Source organism: Microchirus variegatus (assembly GCF_963457635.1).
Source record: "Microchirus variegatus genome assembly, chromosome: 4".
Classification (NCBI taxonomy): domain Eukaryota; kingdom Metazoa; phylum Chordata; class Actinopteri; order Pleuronectiformes; family Soleidae; genus Microchirus; species Microchirus variegatus.
In genome coordinates, this window is record NC_139805.1 from 24,247,558 (window position 1) to 24,270,615 (window position 23,058).

Below are 23,058 nucleotides of genomic sequence, written 5' to 3' on the forward strand. Positions count from 1 at the left end.
ACACTGATGGGATTTGTGCTTTTCCCTCAGATATTAACCATCCCTGTGAAAGCTCTGATTGCAGTGGGCACATTAACCAGCTCTCCCAAACACATTGTTTTACAACCCTCATTTCCAGTAAGTCACATTAACGATGGTTATTGTTCTCTGTACTCTGTACATAAAATGTGATATGAATCATGTTATGTTTATATACATGTGTGTGTGTTTGTTTAGGGGAAAATCATTCATCAGAGCTTCAGCATACAGAGCTCTTTTACGCAGAAAGTGAGGCTTCAGCAGATCCGTTCGCTGACAGAAGACATTCGTTTTTACTACAAACGGCTGAGAAACAACAAAGACGAGCTGGAGCCCAGACGTAAATCAAAGGTAGCTAATCCTTTCTCAGTTAGCGAGGTTTGTTTGTGCTTATAGACATAAAACTTATTTAATTTCTCCCATCTTTTTCAGGTGGCAAATATTTATTTTGACGCCAGCTTGCAGTGTGGTGATCACTGTTATGTGGGGCTGCCATTTGTGCTTAAATGTAAGTTGTTGTGTTTTTCTTTTGTAGGATTAGAACTTGTGTTTACATTCAAATATCACAAACCAACCACAGTACATTTAAGTAGATTTATTTCTCTGCAGAAGTTGAGATGATTGTTTTATCTTCATCTGCCCTCATCAGTGTTTTCTTTTTATTTATTGTTTTGGTAATCTTTCACCCGTAACCCTGGTTACGGGTACAGCCAACTACTAGACTACTTTCATGAAAGAATGATGTTTAAAAGATGTTTCCAACGCGTGTGTATATCATTTTTAATTGGCACTGAACATGAAGCTACTCTGGAGCTACTATATCTACTCTGAAGTTGCGATTTCAATTTTCAACTTTCAGCCCTAACTCGCTGGTCTTGTGATTTAAATAATGTCTGAAGTGATGTCCAGTGAAATGTTTTCCATATGAAAAGCTGCGCGTCTTCATTTTCTTTCTTTACTTAATTGCTAAGTGTGAAATTAAAGGAAGCCAAAAAAAGTTTTGTTGACTATTAATTTTGTTCCACAAATAACAAAGTATTCACTCTCCAACGTGAGCGATATTGTTAGCTCGTTCTGTTTTCTCAGCAGCAAACATACATATGGATGAGAGATGTAAACGTCAACCAAACAAATTTGTGAAAATACACACTGGCCAATGGAACAGTTATTTTGTAATGATTAAAATAGCTTTAAGATTGCCGTTAATTACTGAACACCACATGGAATACTAAAGTCCCCTTCTTCCCCTGTAGTTATCATAATCCTTTCTCAATTAAATGGATGATACATTTTTATTCCCTAGCTGAGTCCAAGCCTCATGGGCTGGCGTTACAGGAAGATATATGGGACGCTGATGTGGATCTTCATCAGAAACTTCTCAGACGATGGAAAGAGCTGAAAGAGCGTGCAGGGCACAAGTAAGTGTGTCAAAGATTCACTGGGCTGTGGTTCTCGGATCTCGCTCTTAAATTGCTTATTCCTCGTTGGTCAAGTGTTAAAACTGTTTATTATCTCACTAAAGGATTGAAGCCGTCTTTGAAGTCAACACAGACCTTCAAAAAAATGTGCAAGCTAAAATAACGGCACACTTGACCTGGCCCTCGCTGGTCAACTCTTCACATCGAATTACATTCCCCCTGACAAACACCAACAGTTCCTCTGTGAGTAGAAAACACTCCAACTCTTGTTATTACATGTTTAAAAATGCAAACAGGAATTCTTGCTTGTCAATTACATTTTTGAAACTGAGCGGGAGATCTGTTTTTATTTTTCTGAAGAATGAGGAGGTGATTCTCCAGAATCCAGCTGATGTCCCCGTCTACGTCCAAGTCCTCCCCTTGGCACTGTTACCCAACCCCTCAGTGTTTTCTGGAAAATTGGCTGACAGGTAAACTATAAAAAAATAAAAAATAAACATTTTTCATTTTCTTTTTCCTCCTCTGAGTGCAATCCTCACTAACTTTATTTTGCAGGTTTCCTCTCGGAAATGTATCCAACATCAACATTGACACAAACACCTTTGAGTTCCAGGTTCACAGAAATCAAGTGAGTGTTACTTACGTTAGAGACCACTGACATCAACATTCAGCGAAAATGTAGAGAATCAGCTGGATCTCTTAGGTCTGGTCTGTAGCTGAGGCAGCACATGGGAGATGTTTGACTCTAACAGGCCCTCTGTTTGTTCGGCAGTCATCCCTAATGAAAACCAGCACTGGATTCATAGAGGGCTCAACCAGACCCTTTGTGTACAACCTCCTCCTGCTGCCTGGTGAAGTGAAGTCATTCAGTGTGCGCTTCACTCCCATCAGCAACCACAGTGTCTCCTCCCTCCTCATAGTCAGGTATTGTCTCATACATTCCTTTAAGTTAAAGGCTTTTTCTGTTCTAATACTCTATAATCACAATTAAAATCTGTGAAGGAATAACCTGACTGTAATCGACACAATCATCCTTCACGGGCGAGGTACAACGGAGAGTCTGAAAGTTGCTGGGAAGCCTCCGGGACAAGGCAGCTCGCTGAGGTTTAAGATGACGGAGGCGCTTCTGAAAGACTGCACAGAGAGTGAGTTTGTGTTGTGTGACCATATGCGAGTCCCTTTAAAGGTCCACTGTGTAAGAATAAGTGACATCTAATGGTGAAAGAGTGCTAACCCCTCCCTTTCCCAAGTGTGTTAGGGAAGAATGGTTCACCTCATATAGCAGAAAGGATGGACTCTTTCACATCTCTCTCTCTCTCCCCACTCTCCCAGCATCTGCCAGTTCCTCTTTCTTTGTTATTTTATGCATCGGGTTTATGTGGGTGAAGCCATTCATCATTATTTGCCTATTAGACTCAAAACAAAACAGCACAACATGGAGGCTTAGGTGTACACTTCCTAACCATATTGTAAAGCAAGCCCCATACCTTATGAAAGCCTTACTGTAAAGCTACAACAATCAAAATCTACTATTGTAGTATATGAAATTAATACCAGTCAACCTTCCTAAATGTTTCACACTGGACCTTTAATGTGGTACTCAGCAGTATTTTTACCTAAATTTAATTTAACAGCTTCAGAGTCATTGTGATGGTTAAAATTGCTTCTTGTGGGGAAATTTGGGGCTTTCGCCACTCCCCCTCCTGTCTGTTAGCGGAAAATCAGCCTTTCTATTGCGATACTGTTTCTGCACGGCCCCTACTGTTCATGTTAATATTGCATTCTGCTGATGTGTCTTTTTAATTTCTGAAGTCGTGCACAACTAATGCACCAAACGGATGCGAAGCAAGTTTATATCCCTGGCTAAGTCACTGTTGTATCACTTTATTTATGCAGCGTTTTGTTACACAGTATCAGAAGCTTTCACAGTAATCTCACTTTCATTATTGCTTTCAGTTTGTTTCTTGGAAAAAGCCCCACATTAAAAGAAAACATAATGTGAGAAAATAGGAAAGTCTCATTAAAGGCTCAAGTAAGGAAAATACATATACAATATTTAACTAAAGCTTAACACACACACACACCTGCTGTCACCCGGTCCCTATAGGTCAAACCAATGGTCTGAAGGTGCACACATGCCACTTTTCACACATCAGTCTATATGCAGAGGGAAGGAAACTGTAACCTTTGTCTGTCACAAAAACAGGAAGTGACAAACCAAGCTGACCTACGGTTACAGTTAGTAGAGTAAATATTCTGCTTCCTGTTAAAACTCAGAATGCTGTCTCTTATAGAAAATGTTTCACTTCTGCATTTGTGTAAATTAAATTAAAAAAAATCCTCAATCTCTCACAACAGCATATTAAGTGCATTGTCACTTATACAATACGTTTTTTTATTGCCCACAAAAGTCAAAATAAATTGTATAAAATGTAGCACAAACCCATTTAATGTGGACGTTGGTTATGTTACGTGATTGTCTCCTTCTCTTTTGTGCGTTCTTCGCCATTATTCCATTAATTATTAACCTTTGTTTATTGCAGAGACAAAAGACAGAGAGCCAAACTTCACTCTGAAAAGAACATTCAGAGTGGAGAACACGGGCCTGCTTCCGATCACCATCCGATCAGCAGAAATCAATGGACAAGCCTGTGAAGGATATGGATTCAAAGTTCTTAACTGTCAAGAGTTTGCACTTAAACCAAATGCTTCGAAAGACCTCATCATACTGTAAGTGTGTGTATGTGTGTGTCCGTGTGTGTGTGTACATGCTGTTCTGTTTGTTCCCTCTTGAAGACCTTTACTGGCATAAACTGACCTTGTCAGGAACAGGAGTCCTCATGGAGACCAGAACCTAATTTCTGAGTAACTGGTTAAGTTTTGGACTAAGGTTTAGGCTTTGGTTAGCCCGTCCAAATGAATGGATGTCGATGCAAAGAAGAAGAGCTGCACAAACGTGCATGTGAGTACGTCTTTAGTCGCTCGGGAGGACAAATATTGATTGAAACTGATCTGTGGGTGGACATATTGGCTGGCTCTCACAACATAAAAAGTCTAAGGGATGAGACATAACTACGGTTAGAATTGAATGCAGGTTAGGGTTAGGTGATAGGTTAAGGTTGTACATTTAGTTCTGATAGTTAAGTTTAGGGAATGCATTAGATCTATGAGTGTCCTTGGTAAGAATGCTAGTATATACTGGTGTGTGTGTGTGTGTTCTCTCACATCCATACAGCCATGCTCTATAAATACTCAGCCTCTCTTGCTGAGAGAGGTTTCAGTAAGAGGATGAATCGACCCTCTGTCTCTGCTGGTTTCTCCCCACAGGGTTGAGCTTTTTTTGTCATCAGCTAAACATCAAATAGCATGGCTGGACACACACACTCTTATATTTGTTTTGCAAATAAAAAATACTCTTATGTCAGTATTTTCATGCCAGGGCGTTTTTCTTTAATCAGGTTTTATACAGAAATCAGTGACACCAGCACAGTTCTCTTTAATTTAAAGAGACCGGATCATCAAATGCATTGTGGTGCCCCTACCCATACCAAGTAACTGGATGTGAAAGCACCTGTGTTTTTCTGTGATTATGTCTGCTCCTAGTCACAGTTTGCATTAGACCTTCTCGTTGTCTGTCTGTTATGTAAAAGGTCAGTCCTGCTCCATTAGTATGGGAAATGTAGCTGAAGGTTTGTTTTCTGTGTGCAAGTAACATTCCATGGAGCAGTAGCTTGCATTTGCCCTCGTTGAGACGAGCAATACGACTTTATTTTCAAGTCGACTCCCTCATGAGTTTACTCAACTGAGAGTTCAATGAAATTCAGCTTTGATGATAAATTGTCCAGCCAGGCAGAGACTGAAGGTGGGGCTGACCTCTTATTCACATGGCAGCCGTCTTCTTCTGTTGTCACACTTGAGCTAGATTGAGAGTTGCAAGTTGCAATGAATTTAATGAATGTGATGAAAAATGCTTCAGCAACTGCAGGGAATGAAGAATGGTTACAGTCTGTACAGACACTGACTCGTGTTTAAGGTTGAAACAAAATATTAGCTTATTAGTTTCCAGAGCAGCTGGTGTTGACATGCAACCACTTTGTTAGCCACCAGTATTGCTTGATACTGTAACTGATACAAAGGAAACATGTTTTAACAAAGGTATTTATCAATCAATGTCTGTGACACACAAGTGAATCATTACAAAGGTTGAATGAACTATCAAGTATGTTGTTTTACCTTGAAACATGGGCAAATGGATTGTATCTGTCCATTGTCCCTTCAGTTGCTCATCAGTCCTGAAACAGTGCAATGATAGAAAAGCTGTAACAATTCTTTGGTTGCTAAACTAGTATTTGCTTCTCGTACTGCTAAAGTAATTGCCAACTAGAGTGCTTTCTGTTTTCTTTCTTCCTGTGGCAGTAAACTTGTATGTTTTCATTAGTGGATAAAATACGATATTTGAGTTTGAGAAGCACCAATCAATGCTTTTCAACCTTTTCTGACATTTTTATGGACCAAAGAACTAATCTTTTGTTCGAGAAAGCAAATTATTGATGGGTTAATCACAGCCTTAGATAACGGTTACAGATTTATTGTTGGTACAACCTTGGGCATAACACGAGTAGGAAGTGGCGTCCGTGTAAATGTATTACATGTTCAGGAAATTAATTTGTGTTTAAATCTCAGTTTATAACCTTCCAGGGGAATCATCACATGCTTACACATGGAATTTTAAAAACAAGCACAGTGTGCACCTTTGCTGTTTAGAATTCTGCTGTATCATTGATTTTTCTCTAGGCAGACATTTGGTCTCGTCATAGTAGGAGAAGCACAAGTGAGGACAGACAAACAAACAGTTGTGAGGGCGTTGATCCGTCTAGGTGTCCATGACTTGAATGAATCCATTGCACAATAATCGCACTGACACTCCGTAGTGGAATGTAGCCATTAATGGTATCGACTGCACCTACTTTTTCATTCTGTCACTGTCACAACTCACAACATTGGTGCACTGACTGCTTCATCTTATGAAATACATGTAAAAAAACAAACAAACAAACAGTAGATTTCTAATTCACCTGACTGAACTGAGTTTGTGTTGTTTTTCGAGGACACTTCTTTGCATGTTATGTCATGCACCTTTTTGCAACCTCCATATCAACCTTGCTTTCTCACTTATGTTATTTGCTTGGCTACCAGGACTGGATTTGTTATGGAAAAGTTGTGACTTAATATAGGACAAAGGAACTGCATTATTCAAATCCAAAACAATGAATGCAGTGTATTTTATGATAGTGACCAAACAGGAACAGCTAGGGATGTTTGCCTATTTTTAAGGTCCAGTTTGTAAGAATTGGTGACATCTAATGGCATGAGACTGCAGATTGTAACACTCCTCTGCTCATGCCTCTGTTTCACAAGCTGGTCAGGGAACTATGGTGGCCTTCACATACAAGAAATTATGTTGTTCTTTGTTTTAATGAGTAGTATATTCAATGTCTGCCAATAAACCATCCTATAGGTTGCACATTAGACCTTTTAATATCAGCTTTTTGATTTCATTGATAGTAAAACGTTTCTATTAGACCAAAGGACACTTTGTACAATTTCTTCTTGCTCTAATTTTGGACAACCTGGTTTAAATAAACTATGCCACTGTTTTTGACTAAACTAACACGCACAAACACAAACACGCACACACTTTGCATGCTGAAAATGACTACATTAGAATACAATGAGATGGCTGACAGTGCATGCCTCCCTCAGGTATTTACGTTTGTCTCTCATGCACAGATATATACTACCTTTGTCTCGACCAAACACATTTGCAACCTGCATGTACACACGGCAGTAACTATGGCAACATATGTACGGCAGGGACAGGACATACTCAGTGTAGTTTACATTAGCTGCATCGGACGCGTGTTGGGTTTCGACAGAAAAAATGCAGCCTGGGCCGCCCCCTCTTGTTTGAATGGGATTACCATACGAGCAAGCATTGCATGAATGTCTATGTGGAAGGGTGTGCTGTACTGTAATGTCATATGTTTTGAGTGGTTGTTAAGGCTGCTGCCATGTTGATAAACCGACAGGTCAGTCTTCTTGTTTTTAGAGAGTGATTGAGTGAGTGCACATTTTAAATATGTAATTTCCCTTCTCCTCTCACAGGTTTACACCTGACTTCACTTCGTCTCGAGTGATCCGGGAGCTGAAGTTGATCACATGCGGAGGCTCCGAGTTCGTGTTTGTGCTGAACGCCTCGTTGCCCTACCACATGTTGGCTGCATGTGCAGAGACCTTGCCCAGGCCAAGCTGGGAGCTGGAGCTCTACATCATAGTGTCACTCATTATGAGGCGAGTATGGCTCTGTAAAGAAAATGTTCTCATATTACAAGATGGAGAATGTTTCCACGGGACACAATCCAGGGGATTAATTTCCTATGTGGAGTACTCTGAAGCTCTGTATAAAGATAACTTTGTTTGACTCGCTGGCCTTATGCTGCTGTAGTGCTTCGAGGTTCAATGTGTTGTGTGTCCACCAGTGTGTCTTCTACATACTTTTGTTGTAATGAGTGGTCATTTGACTTGCTGTTGCACTTCTATCATTTCAAACCATTCTAACCATTCTCCTCCGATATCATTCTGGCATCATCGAGGCATTTTCACCCCAGAAATATGCCACGCGAGTAATATTTTCGCCTTTTCGGTCCATTCTCTGTAAACTCTACAGATGGTTGTGTGTGAAAATCCCCCCAAAAATCATCAGTTTCTGAAATAAATCAGACAAACCATGTGATTGGCTGATCGTTATTGAATAGTTAAACAGGTGTCTGGTAGGTGAACTTCATAATTTTAATGGATAAATCTGGAAACTTTTCGTGTGCAGCAGACCTCCATTTGAGAACCACTGCTGTAAATCACCGTCACATTAAGGCCATGTTTAAACTGCAGCCCAAATCGTATTTGTTAGCATATCTGTGATTATATCTGATTTGAGTGTGTCCCTCCCAATATGGAAGTCTATAGTTACAGGCCACGCCCCTGGAAAAACAAGTAATCTAAACAAAATGGACATCTCTTCTGATTTTTCTTCCACTATGTTGATCGTTTAACGTGCTTCCAATTAACTCCCGTCTCTCCGGATCGACGTCATTGTTGTTTGAGTCGTGCTGCGAGTGACGCAGAAGACACTTTGAAATCCTATCTCCTCCCGAGATGCTCACAATGAAACGGATCTGTAAAAATCCCATCAGAACCACCTCTGTAATGTGGTTTTAATCAGCTTTGGAAACATTTGGATCTCATGTGTTTTTTAAGCTCTCCAGACTGCCAAAAAAATCAAGCTAGATACAATCTGGATATGCTTCTTCATTTCAGTCCTAACAGTTTGTGTTTGTGTCTCTGCAGTTCCATGTTTCTGTTGGTGATCGCCACAGCCTACTTGGAGGCTCAGAGCATCTGGGAGCCTTTTAAGAGACGCGTGTCTGTGGAATCCAACTCCACCTTGGAGACTGGGAAGCCATTTAATCTCAGGGACATAGTGCAAAGTCATAGTCATAGCGATTCAAAGTAAGTGGATTCGCTAGAAGAGTGTGAGTCACATCCTGAGCAAAAGTTGATCAAGTGAGAGACGAGCTTACCAGCTCATATATTTAAAACTGTGGTTGGCAAGATATTTGTATTAATAAGTAATAATTCCTTTACTAGTTGGTTACAGCTTTAAGCTATAAAGCAATCTAAATGGACAAAGAGTGAGAGAATAAATGCAACAACATTTTTCTCCATATCCTTATTTCTCTGTGTAGAATGTGCAGGCTGCTTTAGATTTACTGTGTCGTAATTCTAAAGCAGCCTGATTTATCGGTTGTTAACTTGGATTAAATTTAGATTTGGTGGCTTAAATTATCTCTGAGCCACCGAGGAGTCGGTCAGCAGCTGCAGTGTTTGTGGTTAACCACTGTCCACGCTGCTGTGTTCTGTTGCTTTAACCACAGGTTGACTCCTTTTACATGTTTAATCTGAGGGTGACTGACAAGCACATCACTAACTTTGCCCATTAATCATTGTAGTATAAAAACGAACCACAGACAAATGAAAACTTCATTTAATGGAACCATACAGACCATGATCAGACTCTAACATTTGATGTAGCATTGACTGTATAAATAAAATGTGTCCATTTGTCCATATTCAGGTTGAACGATTACAACGATTCAACTCAAAGCTCCAGAGGGTTGTATAGCAACGGAGCAGCACGGGGAGGGGGTCGACCGAGCAACAACCGCACCCTGTCTGACTCGGACAGCCAAGAGAAGAGGTCCAGGATCAGCTTTGGCCGCTCACCTATGCAAGCTGCTTCCTCCCAGCTGACCAAAGGAAATACAACCTCAGGCCATGAAGGCCCTCCAGCTGCCTTCCAGCTAACCAACCGCAAGGCTCGCAGCACCAAACAACTGGATCTCCAGAGTCAAAGTTTAGCCGGGTCATCGCTGCCTCACAGAGGCCTCAGCTCTGACGATGCAGATTTTGCCAATCTGATAGGAGCCATGGACAATGACTTGGACCGCCCCCCATCACTTGGTGCTGAGGCTCTACAAGAGCAGAGCTCTCAATCCGTACAAAACAAAGGTGAGTTTGGTTTTACCAGTAGAAGAGTAGATGGGAATAATCACCTTTGCTTGTTTATTAAGTTTTTGTGTTTTGTATCGTTTGCAGTGTTGGAATCCAAAGGGAAGCCGCGTGGAAAATCAAAAGCTCAGAGAAAGAAGGAGGAGAAAGAGAGAAAATTAGTGGCAAAGACTCAGGGAGACGAGCTTAAAGACAACATGGCTGACAACGACGACAGCTCCTCCACCACCACAGAGACCTCCAACCCAGATGTGGAGACAAACATGCGGGAGGTAAATAACAATCGGTTACATCCACTAAGACACACGTCAAAACGCTATGCAGTTGTTTTCGCCCCTCTCGATACAATATTTTGTCTTTCCTGCTCCTTCATTGACACACTTATTAGGTCCAAACATGAAGTTTCCTCACCTACAAAAGGAATAAACAAATGTGGACACACAGCCAGAACCAGAGGGGGGTTATATGGGGGCTCAGGCCCTCATTTCTCTTTTATCTTTATTCATCTTATTATTCGTTAAGTACTCCAACTGATATTTAGCAATTCTGAGGCTATTGTGTTCATTAATGTATGAACATGGTAATTCCATTGTTTCTTTAAAACAATAATCATAAGCTAGGTTTGTTCTGATTGGTATGTTTGACCCAGTCTGGCCCTTGACTTGAATACAGAATTTGGCCTAAAACATGAAAAGGTTTACAAATGCGTTTCCCATCATTTCGTCCAGGAACCAGTGACAAAGAAGGGAAGGACGGCAGCAACTTCTGCAAAAGTGAAAGAAGATTCAGCTGTCTTAAACAAGCCGAAAACTAAGAAACAAGGAAGCACAAAGAAAGAACCCCAAGCAGAGAAATCCAGGTTTGGATTTAGTTCAAAATCACTGCCTTTTTTTTTTTTGGTTTCCATCACCTTTTTTGACAAATCTCTCTCCTGTCTTCAGTTCTCTGGAGCTGCCTTATGTAACGCCACTGGAAACCAAACAGCGTAAGAGCTTCACACCCAAAGTTCTGCACCCTCTCACCATCCCAAAGATGAAACCTCTGCAGAAACAAAGAAGTGAGTTTTGTTGGACTTTAAACACCGTAAACACTGCTCCTTTGCTTCTCTTCCAGCTGTGCTTAGTGACATCTTTGTTTTTACAGTAGACAGTAAGGTGGAGGAAGGGCGTCCCTCAATGTTGGCCAAACTCCTGTCCAGTGATTCTGCCCCCGAACAGGGCCACAGCAGCAGCTCTGAAGGCGAGAAGGACTTCGCTCCTCCAGAGTGGGACGTGCCTCTTTCGAAAAACAGCATCCGTAAGTTGAGACCCCCGAAAAGCCATCCTGTGATGTCCGTGTTTCTTTTTTTTTTTTCATAAAGTCACCGAGCATTTAATTTGTCGCCCGCGAGCAGAAGCAGATAGTCTTCAGCAGCTCTCCCTCCAGACCATAAACGCAGACCCTTTCCTGAAAAGATCAGCCACAGCTGGGACCTGCTCACCGCCACCGACGTCCCCCAGTTCTCTGTCCAGAGGCTCCTACAGCAGCGTACTCAACAGTAACAGGTATCCACTCATCAGCTGTTGTAGCCATCACATTGAAAGATTTTTAATATAATTAAACATAATTATTATCGTGTGTAATTATTTATTTATATACGTCTTCGTTTTCTATGGGACGCATACGTTTTGTGGATCGTGGGTGGCTCTGACAACATGTTTGCTTAAGAAAAGCATGTTTGCTTTGACCACTTTCTCAATTCTCAAAGTGACGTCATGTTTATGTGACTCCAGATTCTTAAAATGAGTCTCTAAAGAAACGCTAAACTTTAAAAACAGAGGCACACGTACTTAGTACACAGGTACGCTGGTTATTTGTAGCACTGCTCTTTTCGTTTAATAAACAGACCGCTCCAGTTCGACTGTTGGTTCGCTAACGGCACTAAACAAGCTAATGCAGCTAACGGAGCTAACTGATAAACGGTGCCTGGATTCCGTTGTCGCGGCACATAAACATGACGTCACACGCATCTTTTTCCGATTAGTCGTCATGGAAACCCGTCGTGCGTTAATGTGCGTTAACCTAGTGCCCAGCACTGGATATTAATAATGCTTTCAATGACAAAAAGCTGACACGTCATCATCATAGAAACACATTTCAGCTCGTGCTCACTCAGCAAAGAGAGATTCATGAGAAAGTTGTACGATCTCGCATTAAAGCGATCGTCATGGCGTTGTTTCGCTTACTTCCTGTCTGTTGCTGCCATGAGTATTCCCCTTCCTCTTCCCTCTTCCATCCTTTGGTGACTGATGTCTCTTATTCACTGACAAACAGTCTAACCTGAGCAGAGAGAACTGCCTCTTTCTGGAGTTCCGGGATATTGTTAAGGTTTCACCTCGATTTTCTTGCAGACCTATACTTCATTGAGCAACAGAAGTAGACTGAAACAAGTGTCCCATGTCGTGCACTCATAATTCACTCTCCATGGACACCAAGTCACTTTATTTGTCTCTTTCTTCTGCTCCTCTTCTCTCCTCGGTTACATCAACAACTTCATCAAAATGAAGGAAAAATGGCACATATTTTGGTACAAATAAAGAAAATGATAATCACTGGCTCATGAAAGTGCCGGCTGAAGGTGTGTGTGCATACTCAGTCACGACTGCCACGAACACCTTTGGCTGGAGCATAAAATAAAAATGTTGCAGGACTTGTTTCATCAAGCGAAGAAGTATAAATCAGGCTTAAGTGTTATGGAACCATGCCATTTTACCAAACACTCAAGCTCAATGACAGCTGTTGGAATACAAAGCTATTTATTTGTTTAGCTTTTACAAACATGTTTATTGTGGTTAGAGTTGAAATGGTAGGATCTGGGTTGTTTGTGCTTGTAGTCGAAATGTGATGTTATCTGTTGTGTTTTCTTGACATTTCTGCAGTGAGGGACACCTGAAGAAGGCCCCAGGAAACAAACTGTCTGCTGCTGCTCCACTCCCAGGCAAAAACGGCAACCCAACATTTGCTGCAGTCGCTGCCGGTTATGACAAAAGCCCTGGTAAATATGTAACTATGAAAATGCCCTGATAATATCACTTATACTATACTGAGTGACAAAGCGATAACATTATTGTGCAATGTGATTGTCCATTTTATTGATTTACACAGTGAGGTCATAAAAATAGAAGTAATCTTCCAGAGTCCAGGAAGTATGGTGGATGTAGCAGTTAGCCACCAGGCGGCGACTCTGCCAACTGCAAAAATAAGTCAGTTTGAATGGAAGTCTATGAAAGAATCTGACCCATTTGAGTAGTTTGAGTTCTTCTTCCACAGAATGAATTCTGTGTACTGACACAGGAAGCATAGATACCTGGAAAATTCCATTCTTTGACCTTTTGACTTGCTGTGTTTCCATCGTGGTACGTTTTTCTGTCGCGCCATCAGCTGATTGTTATGGGTGGAGCCTGGTCTAGCATCCATTTACTCTGGTACCCTAAGGGAAGGGTGCCAAAGAATGGAACAGTAACTGTACCAAACTGACCCGTTCCACTCGATGGGAACACAGCATTTAGGACATCGCTATCATACACACAAGTCTCGGGCGAAAACAATAGAAAATGTGTTCACTGTTCTCCTATGTTAACGTGTTGCATCATGTTTGTGTCATCAGGCGGATCAGGTCCAGGTAAATCAGACAACCAAGGGAAGAGTCTGGCTCACATGACCTCAGTGGAAAGTGACAGCTCTGACAGGTAAGATGAGGAACAGATAAAGTATACAACCAGACATGACATCAGCACAATGGCAGCTCAATGTGTGTGAATGTGTGTTTTCACCTCACAGCTCTGGATTGTGGAGTCCCATTGACACTGCCAGCAGTCCAAACTACCATCCTGCCAACTCTTTCTCTGCCTTTGGGCCCAACAACTCCTTCAACCTGACAGGAGGTAACCTGCCCTGCAGACACAGAGACAAAGACAAAGAAATATGCAGTGTAACCAGTGTGACAGTGAAGTGGCCGCATTCTAACTGAAGTGTTGTCATGCGTTTGTTTTTAGTTTTCAGTGGAATGAATCTCCCCAAACCATCGGAGCCTCAGCAAACCTGGCCTGACTTCACCACCGTGTCCTCGTCCATCTGGGACACGCCAAGCAGCGACTCTCTGCACTCCTGGCCCAGCAGCTCCGGCTCACCCACTGCCCCGACCGCAGTAAGGCGCATCATTTGGTGTTGATCCATAGAACCTGGATAGACCTGATGTTAAGATCCATTCTGACAAAGACTGTATAGAAAAAGGACGTTGCAAAAGTGAAGTCTAGGAAGTAGGACAGAAGTAGCAGTTACAGAAACCCTGATTTGTTCTGCACATGTGCGAAGAAAGAGAATTGGTTCTCAATTGATGCACCTGGTTGAATTTAACTTATTTGTTTACCTTTATTTACCTTCGGAAATTTTAGTGCATGTGCAGAACGTCAAGTCCAACTCCAGTCCATGTATACATGCAACAGTAATCGGACTATGAATTGCATTATCCAGGTATGTTAGTCCGACTAAGATTAGCACAATTTTAGTCTGACTAACGTGTCAACATGACATTAAGAAAATCTTAAGAAATCAGACTTTTAACATGCATGTTAAATGCACTGACTCTGAAGCTGTTAAATTGAGGTAGAAATCCTGCACAGTAGTGCTTTAAAGCAGCAAGGGTAGAACTGTGAATCCCTCGAGTTACTCGTCTCTATTTTCTTTTGTCTCTCAATCATGAGGCACACAGAAGACACATCTGTAGAGTCAGACATCACGGTTAAAAACATCATGTTCTTGTGATTAGTCATGATGACTGTGTGTATTTGAATAAAGGGCGGGGGGAGGCCAGATCTGATCATTTGTGGTCACAGGAGCCACATCCAAGAGGCACATGACAGCACTGAGGATGGATGTTAATACCGGGCTTAAAAACGGGGCCATAGACCGTCGTTCTGTTTATGACACGACTGTGAAACTCCTCTTGTGTTTGTTTTTCAGTCACTCCTTGGAAACACCCGCAGTCCCTGGTCTACAACCACACCCTTCGGCAGCTCCATCTGGTCGACGAGCGCAGATTCAGCCTTGCACCCTTTTGTTCCAACGACTACCACAACAACCCTGACTGACCTGGTTAACAGCTCTGCCTCGCCGGCACCAGCTCCCACAGAGATGAGTCGGACCTACAACCCGTGGAGCATGTGGCGCCCCACGCTGAGCAGGCGTAGCTCAGAACCCTGGCCTAGTTCCTCTGAAAACGGCAATTAGACAGCACTTAACAAGAAGCATGTCATAGGTTTGATGTACTCTGTACGCCAAATCAAAATCTTTTTATTTAAAACCGAGAACGCCAACAGAAAAAGCAATGTTACTTGAAATGTGTGGTAGCCCAGTGTTGTAGGTGACCAACACAGCAATTTAGTTCTCAGCTGTTTTTTTATTTCATGTTGCAGAAAAGCCATTTTATTATTGGTTTTGTTTTAACAGGAGGCCCCTAAGTTAAACTTGATGATAGCATGGTAATGCTAATGCCATTGCACACATTTTGTTGATATAGAAATGCAGAATCTCTAAAGATCAGTATTAAGTTGGTACAGACGTCTTGTTTTAAGCCACATCCTCTTTATCAGAGTCATTATTGGTTTATATAAACACCTGGTTTGAATAGTCAACATTTGGATTTAATCTGCATTTAAATCAGTGTACCAGGCTTTTTGTTTGGCAGCAGAGATCTGTCATAATCTGACATGTGATTCTTAAGAAATACAGCAGCCCAGAAAGCTTCCTCGACATTCATGTTCCTCATTTTAAAGTTGGCTCTGCCCCGAAACTGACAAAGCCTTCTGTAAGAGTAAATTAAGGTTTGTATGGTACATCACTTTAAATAAAGGATTTCAGCAAAACGGCTCCTTTTTATTCCATTTTCTTTTCCAGTGATTTTCTTTGTCCGCATTGGTGCAGTGAAAACAACACTGACACGAGATCACGTCAGGTACTACAGTACTACTGCAGATATACTATAGAATACAGCAGTACAATTATTAATTAATTAATTTTTACATTAATTGTAAAAACGGAAACTTTAAAAATAGTGTACTACAGCCGTCTGCTGTGACCCAGAACAGAAACATCTAGAATGATGAGCAAATCCCTCCCTCCATCAATATGTCATAACTATTACGGTATTTATTCCATGTAACATTAACATATTCTTTGAAAAATCACCACATTGTGGAATCGCAGCACTACCTTGCTACCTTTCTGCTGGGCAGTAGCGCCCCCTGCAGCCACAAGCTATTGTTACGTCCAAGTGGATGAGTTTTTTTTTTTCTATGAACTTTTCTTGACCACAAACACTTTTTTGACCACTTGTAAATGTAGTGGAAAGACAGACTAAATAATGTGTGAAGCTATTTTGAATATCATTTATTATAACCAAACATACCTGCCAAAAAAGCATTCTAATCTATCGAAACATATCAGTCAACCTCTGACTATATAACACCTGAGTTTGAGGCTTTTATTGTACACTAGCACAGTATTCCAATATACATACTGTACATAAATCTATATATCTAACAAAGAGGGTTCTGAATTCTCTCTTAACCAAGAACATCTTACAATAAGACTCTTCTGAAGTAGAAATATAGGCCTATAGGCCTATAGGCCTAAAACCCCAGACTTACAACTCATACAATACAAAGTTCTACACAGAATACACTACACAGGACAAAGAATGTTCAGAATGGGGTATTCACAATCAAACACCTGCTTAAACTGTAATGAAGACAAAGCCGATAATTACATGCATGCTATATGGATGTGCACACCTGTACATACATTCTGGTATAAGATATGTGAGGACCTATCAGCATGCCTAGAGCACACTATACCACCTTCTCCTGCACTGTGTATACTGGGAGATTTAAGTCAAATAAATATAGAAACAGGAAAAGAACGCATGCTAATTACTAGCCTAAGCATCGCCAAGAAAACACCCCCCCCCAGCGCCGCCCTCGCGCGGGGGGCGCTGGGGGGGGTTGGGGCCGGGGGCGCTGCGGGTGTGGGCTGGACTGTCCTGCGTCGTGGGTGGGGGGGGCCCTAGGCCTCCGTATGCTGGGGTTCACTGGGCCCCTATGGGTGGGCTTGGCCCCTGCAGGTGGCGGGGGGGCCCCGCTAGAGTCGCTCCCCAGTGAGGTGGGGGGGGCACTTGCTGCGGTGCCCCGGCGTTGCCCTGGGGTGGACCGACGCGTCTCTTTTCCCCTGGGCGGGTAAGGTGGTAGAGGCGGGTGGGCTTCCTGGCATGGGGGGTCCCGGGGACTGGGGGGCCTGGCCCGGCCTGGGCTGTCTCCGAGCGGTGGGTGGGGCGGGGGCCTGGACTGTCATGGCGGATGCCGTGCTGACCTGGCTACGGGTCCTGCTGGCGTCCGGGGTGCGGCGTTCACTGTTGGCTCCCCCCCCGGGGGAGCGGGGGCGGACCTGGCCCTGCCGCACCGGTGGTGACTGTGGAGAGCTGCGGCGTCGCCCCGGTCTGAGTGTACTGGCCTCTGCTGGGCTGGGGGGCTGGGGGGCTGGGTGGGCGGGGATACACGGTCTGCTAGTCAGGAAGCTAGCAGCCGGCCCGGGTGGCCAACCTTGCCTGCCCTCCGTGCTCCCCCACCAGATCTGGTATATCACTCTCACACACACACAACTAGGGTATTGGGGGAGATACAGGAAGACCATTGGGGGGGTTGGGGGGCGGGCCCACCAAGTAGTGGGCCTATCCCCCATCTTTCCCTCCAGGGGTCTCCGCTCTCCCCCAATATTTTATGGCATATTAGACACTAGGGCCTGGGGGTGGGGTGGGGCATATCGACTACCCCGCTGTCAGCAAGCAGCGGGGTGTTGTCACCTCATCCTCCCCCCCACATTTTTAATGCATACTAGATACCAACATCCCCCATACACACATCCCACAGCACACATACATACACACCACACCACACCACATCCTGGTGGGGGGGGGGTGGGGGATGGGTGGGGGGGACCTCCCGGGTACCTGTGTCCCGCCCGCCTCCCGGCTAGGCTGGGGTCGGTGGTTTGGGCTGGGGGGCGGTTGTGGAGTTCCGGGGCGCTGGCGGCTGCGGCGGGTAGTTGGGTCGGCTTTCGGTCTGTCGGGGGGAGCCCCGGGGGACCTGGCCGTGGCTCTCCATGACTCCTGGGAAGGGTGATGGTGGGCGGCGGGCTGGTCGCTCGGCGGGGGCTGACTTTGGGCGCCCTGCCCTGGGTGGACGGTGGGTCCCTGTGCCGGGTGGGCGTGGGGTCCGCTGTGACAGGTCTTACGGCCTCTGACCCATACCTGCGTGAGGGGCGGATCCGGGACCCTGCTGCCTCCTGTTCCTTGGGGCCCCCCGGGCCCCGGGATCCCTACATGAGCCTCTGCCGGCTCCCCTCTGGGGGGGAAGTCGTGTGGTTGGCTCCGGGGTAGGCGTCGGGGATAGCTGTGGCGGACTCCGGCCTGCCTCCTGGGGGAGCGTTCTGGGGGAGGCTCTACTGTCCCTGGTGATGGGCTGGGCTGCCCTGGGGTCTGGGTGGGTCCCGGGTGTGGGGACCTGGGGCCTCAGGACCTGCCTCGGCGTGTGGTGGGCTGGTCTGTGCTCGTGGTGCCGTCGTCTCCTGCCCCCTCGGGGCGTGCTCTGCGCGTGGGGGGCGCCGGCTCTGTGGCGCCCTGCCCTGGTCCTGTGCAGGGTGGACTCGCGGCTGGCCCTGGGTCGGGCGGCGGCGGGTATCTCCGGGCCCGGGGGGCTGGTGGACGCCCCGTGTGCCTGGGTTACCGCCGGTCTCCTTCCGGGGGGCTGGGGGGCGGCGACACGGTTTCACCACCGATTCCCGACCACACCAAGTGACAACCTCCGCACATACATATATATGGATGCGCAAATACACAGACATACAGATACACACACAGACAAACACTGGTTCATGATAGAACCAATATAAACTGATACAACCGTTATAAACAAGATCACCTTATCTATATGTGGTTGTTAACAAATTCTAATGGTACTGTAATACAAATGCATATCAGTGTTATTAATGTTGTAATGTTGTCATTACTGCCTTAGTGTGTTATGCTACTAATTTCTATCTAGTGTCTCTCTTTCCCTCCCTCCCTCCCTCCCTCCCCCTCTCTTATCTCTCCCTCTTTCTCCCCATCTCTCTCACACCTCCCTTGTCTGCCTACCCACCCTCACCCCCACCCCCCCTGTCTGGCCCGGTCCTCCCACACAACCTAATAAATAAAAACATAAATAGCAGGACGGGCATTACAGCGCTGTAATCACTCGCCCTGCAAACAGCAAAATCTGTTCAACACCAACAGACATGCAGTCAACCATAGTGCATGCCCAAGGTACTGGACAGGACAGGTTAAAAAAAAAAAATAGGCCTATATACAGTATACCACAATCATTTTAATGGATTCATCTTAAAACTTTTCATCTGGACATGTGATTTAAATCCGTTCTCCTCCTCTCTTCCTCTTGCTGTGATGATGGTGGTGGAGATTGCCGTCTTCCAAACCCCCATTCCTTGGTTGTCTCAGAGACTCCATCAGCATCTGACCGAACCTGGCGACGTCACACTTGGTGAACACAAACACGCCGTGGCTCTTCTTCAGCTCGCCCGCGCGATCCAGCACCATCATGCCACGCGACATGGAGCCCTGCAGCTCCACGCGGACGGGACACTCCACGCTCTCGGTGACCACGCTGCTGTCGATGCAGGCCGCAATCGCGTAGGAGTCGTACGAAACGAAGCCGGGCCCGAAGTAAATGTCTCTCTTGTTCTTCATCGACTCTTTGGAGTAGGCCCAGCACTTGGACGTTATCATCTTCATGAAGCGTGCGGCGGGAGTGTCCTGGTTCATCAGCTCTTCAAAGAACTCCTAAAAGCACACACAAACGAGAGAGTTAAGGCAACAATATGTAATTTAAAAGGATAGTTATAGCACTATAAGATAGCTATTCCATTTGTTTGCCGAATTGATGCTTGTGGGGATTTTTATGTGTGTTCCATGCAAGAAGATCGCTGCATCATGTCCCCATCCTGGCCTTTCTTTGTGGGGTTTGCTCTCCCTGTGTGTGCCTGGGTGCCAAGTTCTCGTGCAGAGGTTTATCAGGCACTCTGAATTGGCCATAGGTTATGAGTGAGTGAGTAAATGGTTATTGGTTTCCATATGTTGGCCCTGCAATGACCTGGTGACCTGACTTGTCGGTAGGGATTGACACCATCAGCCCTCTGTGTGCAGGATAAAGTACTTTTCCAGGATATTTTAAGGCTCAGATCCATGTTTTAGCATAGCATTACTGGTCCAGACTGCGGAGCTCCACACATCTTACCCATGTCAGAGCATTTCTGCACGAGTACTCCCATGTCGCGATGTACGTCCGGCAAAGAAATTCTTCAAGAACCACATAGGCAGATTCAGGGTCCATGGTGAAGTTGAACTCTCCGCACAGCGTCACGTTTCCTTTTCCTGCAGAGACAAAAGTCACTTTTAGTCACCTGCACATGTCAAATACAAACACTGCAATCATGTTGAGGTGTCTTACCTTCCATGTTGCCTCCCATGATGTAAAGTTCTTTGAGCTTTTGGGGGAAATGTGGATCCAGTCTGACAGCCAGCGCGAGATTAGTGAGCGGGCCGAGGGCCACCAGTGAGACCTAAGAGGAGCAGGTTTTATTTAGCGCCACCGTACCACCAGGTGGCAGCGACAGGTCACAGAGGGTTTCCTCTCACCTGGTTCTGGTTCTCGGACACCAGTCTGACCATTGCGTTAACTGCATGCTCCTTTTGGATCTTCTCCTCCCACTTTGGATCCTTGTCTTTAATCACATCTCCGAGTCCGTCGCTTCCGAAGTGGTCTTTACTGTGGTCGTGTACTGTGACCAGAGGGACGCCGGAACCTCGGAACACTGGGATCTGTAGATTTTAACAAAGAAAATAAGTTTTTCTTTGTGCAAATTTGGTTTTTTAGCATTAGAGGAAACCTTGTGTATGTACTTTAGGTCTTGCTTGATTACAGCCGAAGCAAACAAAGAACAACATATTTTCTGGTGTAATGGAAAATGATTTCTCTCTCTCTCTATATATATATATATATGTGTGTGTGTATGTGTATGTGTATGTGTATGTGTATGTGTATGTGTATGTATATATGTATATGTGTATGTGTATGTGTATATGTATATACATATATATATACATATATATACATATATATATACATATATATATGTGTGTGTATATATAGCACTTTTCTAGGCTTGATGACCACTCAAAGCTGCTTTACACTACAGTTTTGCTGTGTTTACTTTATTTACTGTGTTGTAAAATGTAAACATAAGGGAACTTTATGTTTATGTTTTGGACTGCATTTTTTTCTTTTTAATTTTAGCCTCCACATGACAGCCACAGGGGGTTCTGTGCCAATCTCAGCTGACAATCATTAACACGAACACTTATATTGGCAGGAGTTTGGCAACATGGATTTAGTCTGTAGTTCATTACCCGTCGTTTGTTAACCTGTGAACACTGCTTTCAGACTATGTTCTAATCCTGTGTAAACAGCAGATTTAGGTCAGAAGCCAGTCTGAAAGTAACTTAAAAGAACGGGACAAGTTTATCTTTTAGTCGACATACTCACATCGCACTCGCAGACAGAAAGCACCCGCAGAACATTCTGACACACATCCTCCACCGCTGCGTTTCCAAACACACAGGTGACGGCCAGGATCTGGACTTTGGGAGCAGCCAGGGCCATCATGATGGCCTGAGCGTCGTCTATGCCACAGTCCGTGTCGATGATCATCAGTTTCTTTGCCATGATTCTCTGGAACAACAACAACAAAACAGAGTCTTTCAAATGCTGTTTGGTTCACGCTCCAACCAAATACAACAACACTTTTCATGTGGTATATATACTCTTATCTCTCATAATGACCATCACACCCTTACATTCAAATGTGTTGAGGAGAAAGGAAACACTTGAAATGTCCTTTTCAGCAACAGGGTTTCTCTGAAAAGACAAAATGTTATTTTTACATGTTTAATAACAACAAATACTTACATTCTATTTGTACTTTTCACATTTGACCTCCTGGTTCTCTTTCTCTACTCCTTTACTTTCTCTTTCTCTTTCTCTACTCCTTCTTTATCTTATGTTCTCCTCTTTTTCCTATTCCCCCGCTCCTTCTTCACACCCCATCTTCTCCTAAACTACTAAATCTCCTGCTTCTGCTCCCTTCTTTTTATTCTCTTCATTTTCTTCTGCTGCTTCTCTTCAGCTTCCTCCCTCTTCTTCTACACCTCGTCAAACATTTCCTCCCTCCTCTCCTCTCCTCTCCTCTCCTCATTCTTTCTCCTCTTCTTCTTCTCCTTACACCTGCTGCTTCTCTTCTTCTCCTCCAACTCTTTCACTGTGGTTTTTTGTTGTTCTCTTGTATTATTTAACGTCAATAAAGGGACATTAAGTTTTCTTGACCATTTTCCTTTCCTCCATTTCTGTTTTGTTACACACATAATCAGACTCTAGTTTCTGTTTGTCAAGTGACCTCAGTCATACCACAGTCATATGTTTTTTTTTCCGATAAAAACAGCATCGTTATTTAAATAACAATGCCAACCAACTCTATCTCTCGCTTTAACTAGTCTATAACGTGCAGTCAAATGTTGTTTTTATTCGTGAATCAAACTTACCGTCAGCGTGTGAATGAAAGTGAAAGCAGCACGAACTCCCGCAAACTGAGTCTCTGGTCTGAATGGAAGGTCCTTTTCCGACCAAGGTGTAATGTTATTACTGAGAAAACGACGGGGATTTTTCCACATTAAAAACTAAACATTATGTTTTATGATGTTAGCACTAATTTAAGCGTTCTTTTGACGACGTATTCTTGTTTTACTGTGTTTTGTTTTATCAGGACTCCCCTCTTGCCTCTGAGAATGGTACAGTCC

The 23,058-nt window shown here is 43.9% G+C and overlaps 2 protein-coding genes across 2 annotated transcripts in view; one reads left to right on the plus strand and one right to left on the minus strand.

The window, feature by feature from the left end:
- Positions 1-15,900, plus strand: part of tmem131 (transmembrane protein 131) — a 37,980-nt gene extending 22,080 nt beyond the window's left edge. The window contains exons 19-41 of the mRNA XM_083888050.1: positions 31-117; positions 217-369; positions 451-526; positions 1,322-1,436; positions 1,541-1,679; positions 1,797-1,906; positions 1,992-2,064; positions 2,209-2,360; positions 2,439-2,581; positions 3,980-4,166; positions 7,602-7,787; positions 8,841-9,002; positions 9,628-10,061; positions 10,149-10,333; positions 10,790-10,920; positions 11,003-11,118; positions 11,205-11,357; positions 11,455-11,605; positions 12,980-13,095; positions 13,708-13,789; positions 13,881-13,984; positions 14,096-14,247; positions 15,063-15,900. Of these exons, the coding sequence (XP_083744176.1) occupies positions 31-117; positions 217-369; positions 451-526; positions 1,322-1,436; positions 1,541-1,679; positions 1,797-1,906; positions 1,992-2,064; positions 2,209-2,360; positions 2,439-2,581; positions 3,980-4,166; positions 7,602-7,787; positions 8,841-9,002; positions 9,628-10,061; positions 10,149-10,333; positions 10,790-10,920; positions 11,003-11,118; positions 11,205-11,357; positions 11,455-11,605; positions 12,980-13,095; positions 13,708-13,789; positions 13,881-13,984; positions 14,096-14,247; positions 15,063-15,329 (3,474 nt within the window). The 3' untranslated portion in view covers positions 15,330-15,900. The remainder of the gene's footprint in view (positions 1-30; positions 118-216; positions 370-450; positions 527-1,321; positions 1,437-1,540; positions 1,680-1,796; positions 1,907-1,991; positions 2,065-2,208; positions 2,361-2,438; positions 2,582-3,979; positions 4,167-7,601; positions 7,788-8,840; positions 9,003-9,627; positions 10,062-10,148; positions 10,334-10,789; positions 10,921-11,002; positions 11,119-11,204; positions 11,358-11,454; positions 11,606-12,979; positions 13,096-13,707; positions 13,790-13,880; positions 13,985-14,095; positions 14,248-15,062) is intronic.
- Positions 15,901-19,530: 3,630 nt separating this feature from the next.
- Positions 19,531-22,843, minus strand: LOC310925972 (inosine-uridine preferring nucleoside hydrolase). The gene is made up of 7 exons (XM_083888056.1): positions 22,804-22,843; positions 22,063-22,123; positions 21,752-21,937; positions 20,845-21,027; positions 20,657-20,768; positions 20,444-20,580; positions 19,531-19,989 (listed from the first exon to the last, which is right to left on the minus strand). The coding sequence occupies exons 3-7, from the start codon at positions 21,929-21,931 to the stop codon at positions 19,558-19,560; spliced, it is 1,044 nt and encodes a 347-aa protein (XP_083744182.1). The 5' UTR covers positions 21,932-21,937; positions 22,063-22,123; positions 22,804-22,843; the 3' UTR covers positions 19,531-19,557.
- Between the last annotated feature and the right edge of the window lie 215 nt (positions 22,844-23,058).

Bases quoted from the DNA above. Each gene is read 5' to 3' on its own strand.
- LOC310925972 (XM_083888056.1), bottom strand. From the start codon at position 21,931: ATGGCAAAGAAACTGATGATCATCGACACGGACTGTGGCATAGACGAC. The intron at 21,028-21,751 runs GTGAGTATGTCG...TAAAATCTACAG, and splicing joins TTTCTGTCTGCGAGTGCGAT to ATCCCAGTGTTCCGAGGTTC. The intron at 20,769-20,844 runs GTGAGAGGAAAC...TGCTCCTCTTAG, and splicing joins TGTCCGAGAACCAGAACCAG to GTCTCACTGGTGGCCCTCGG.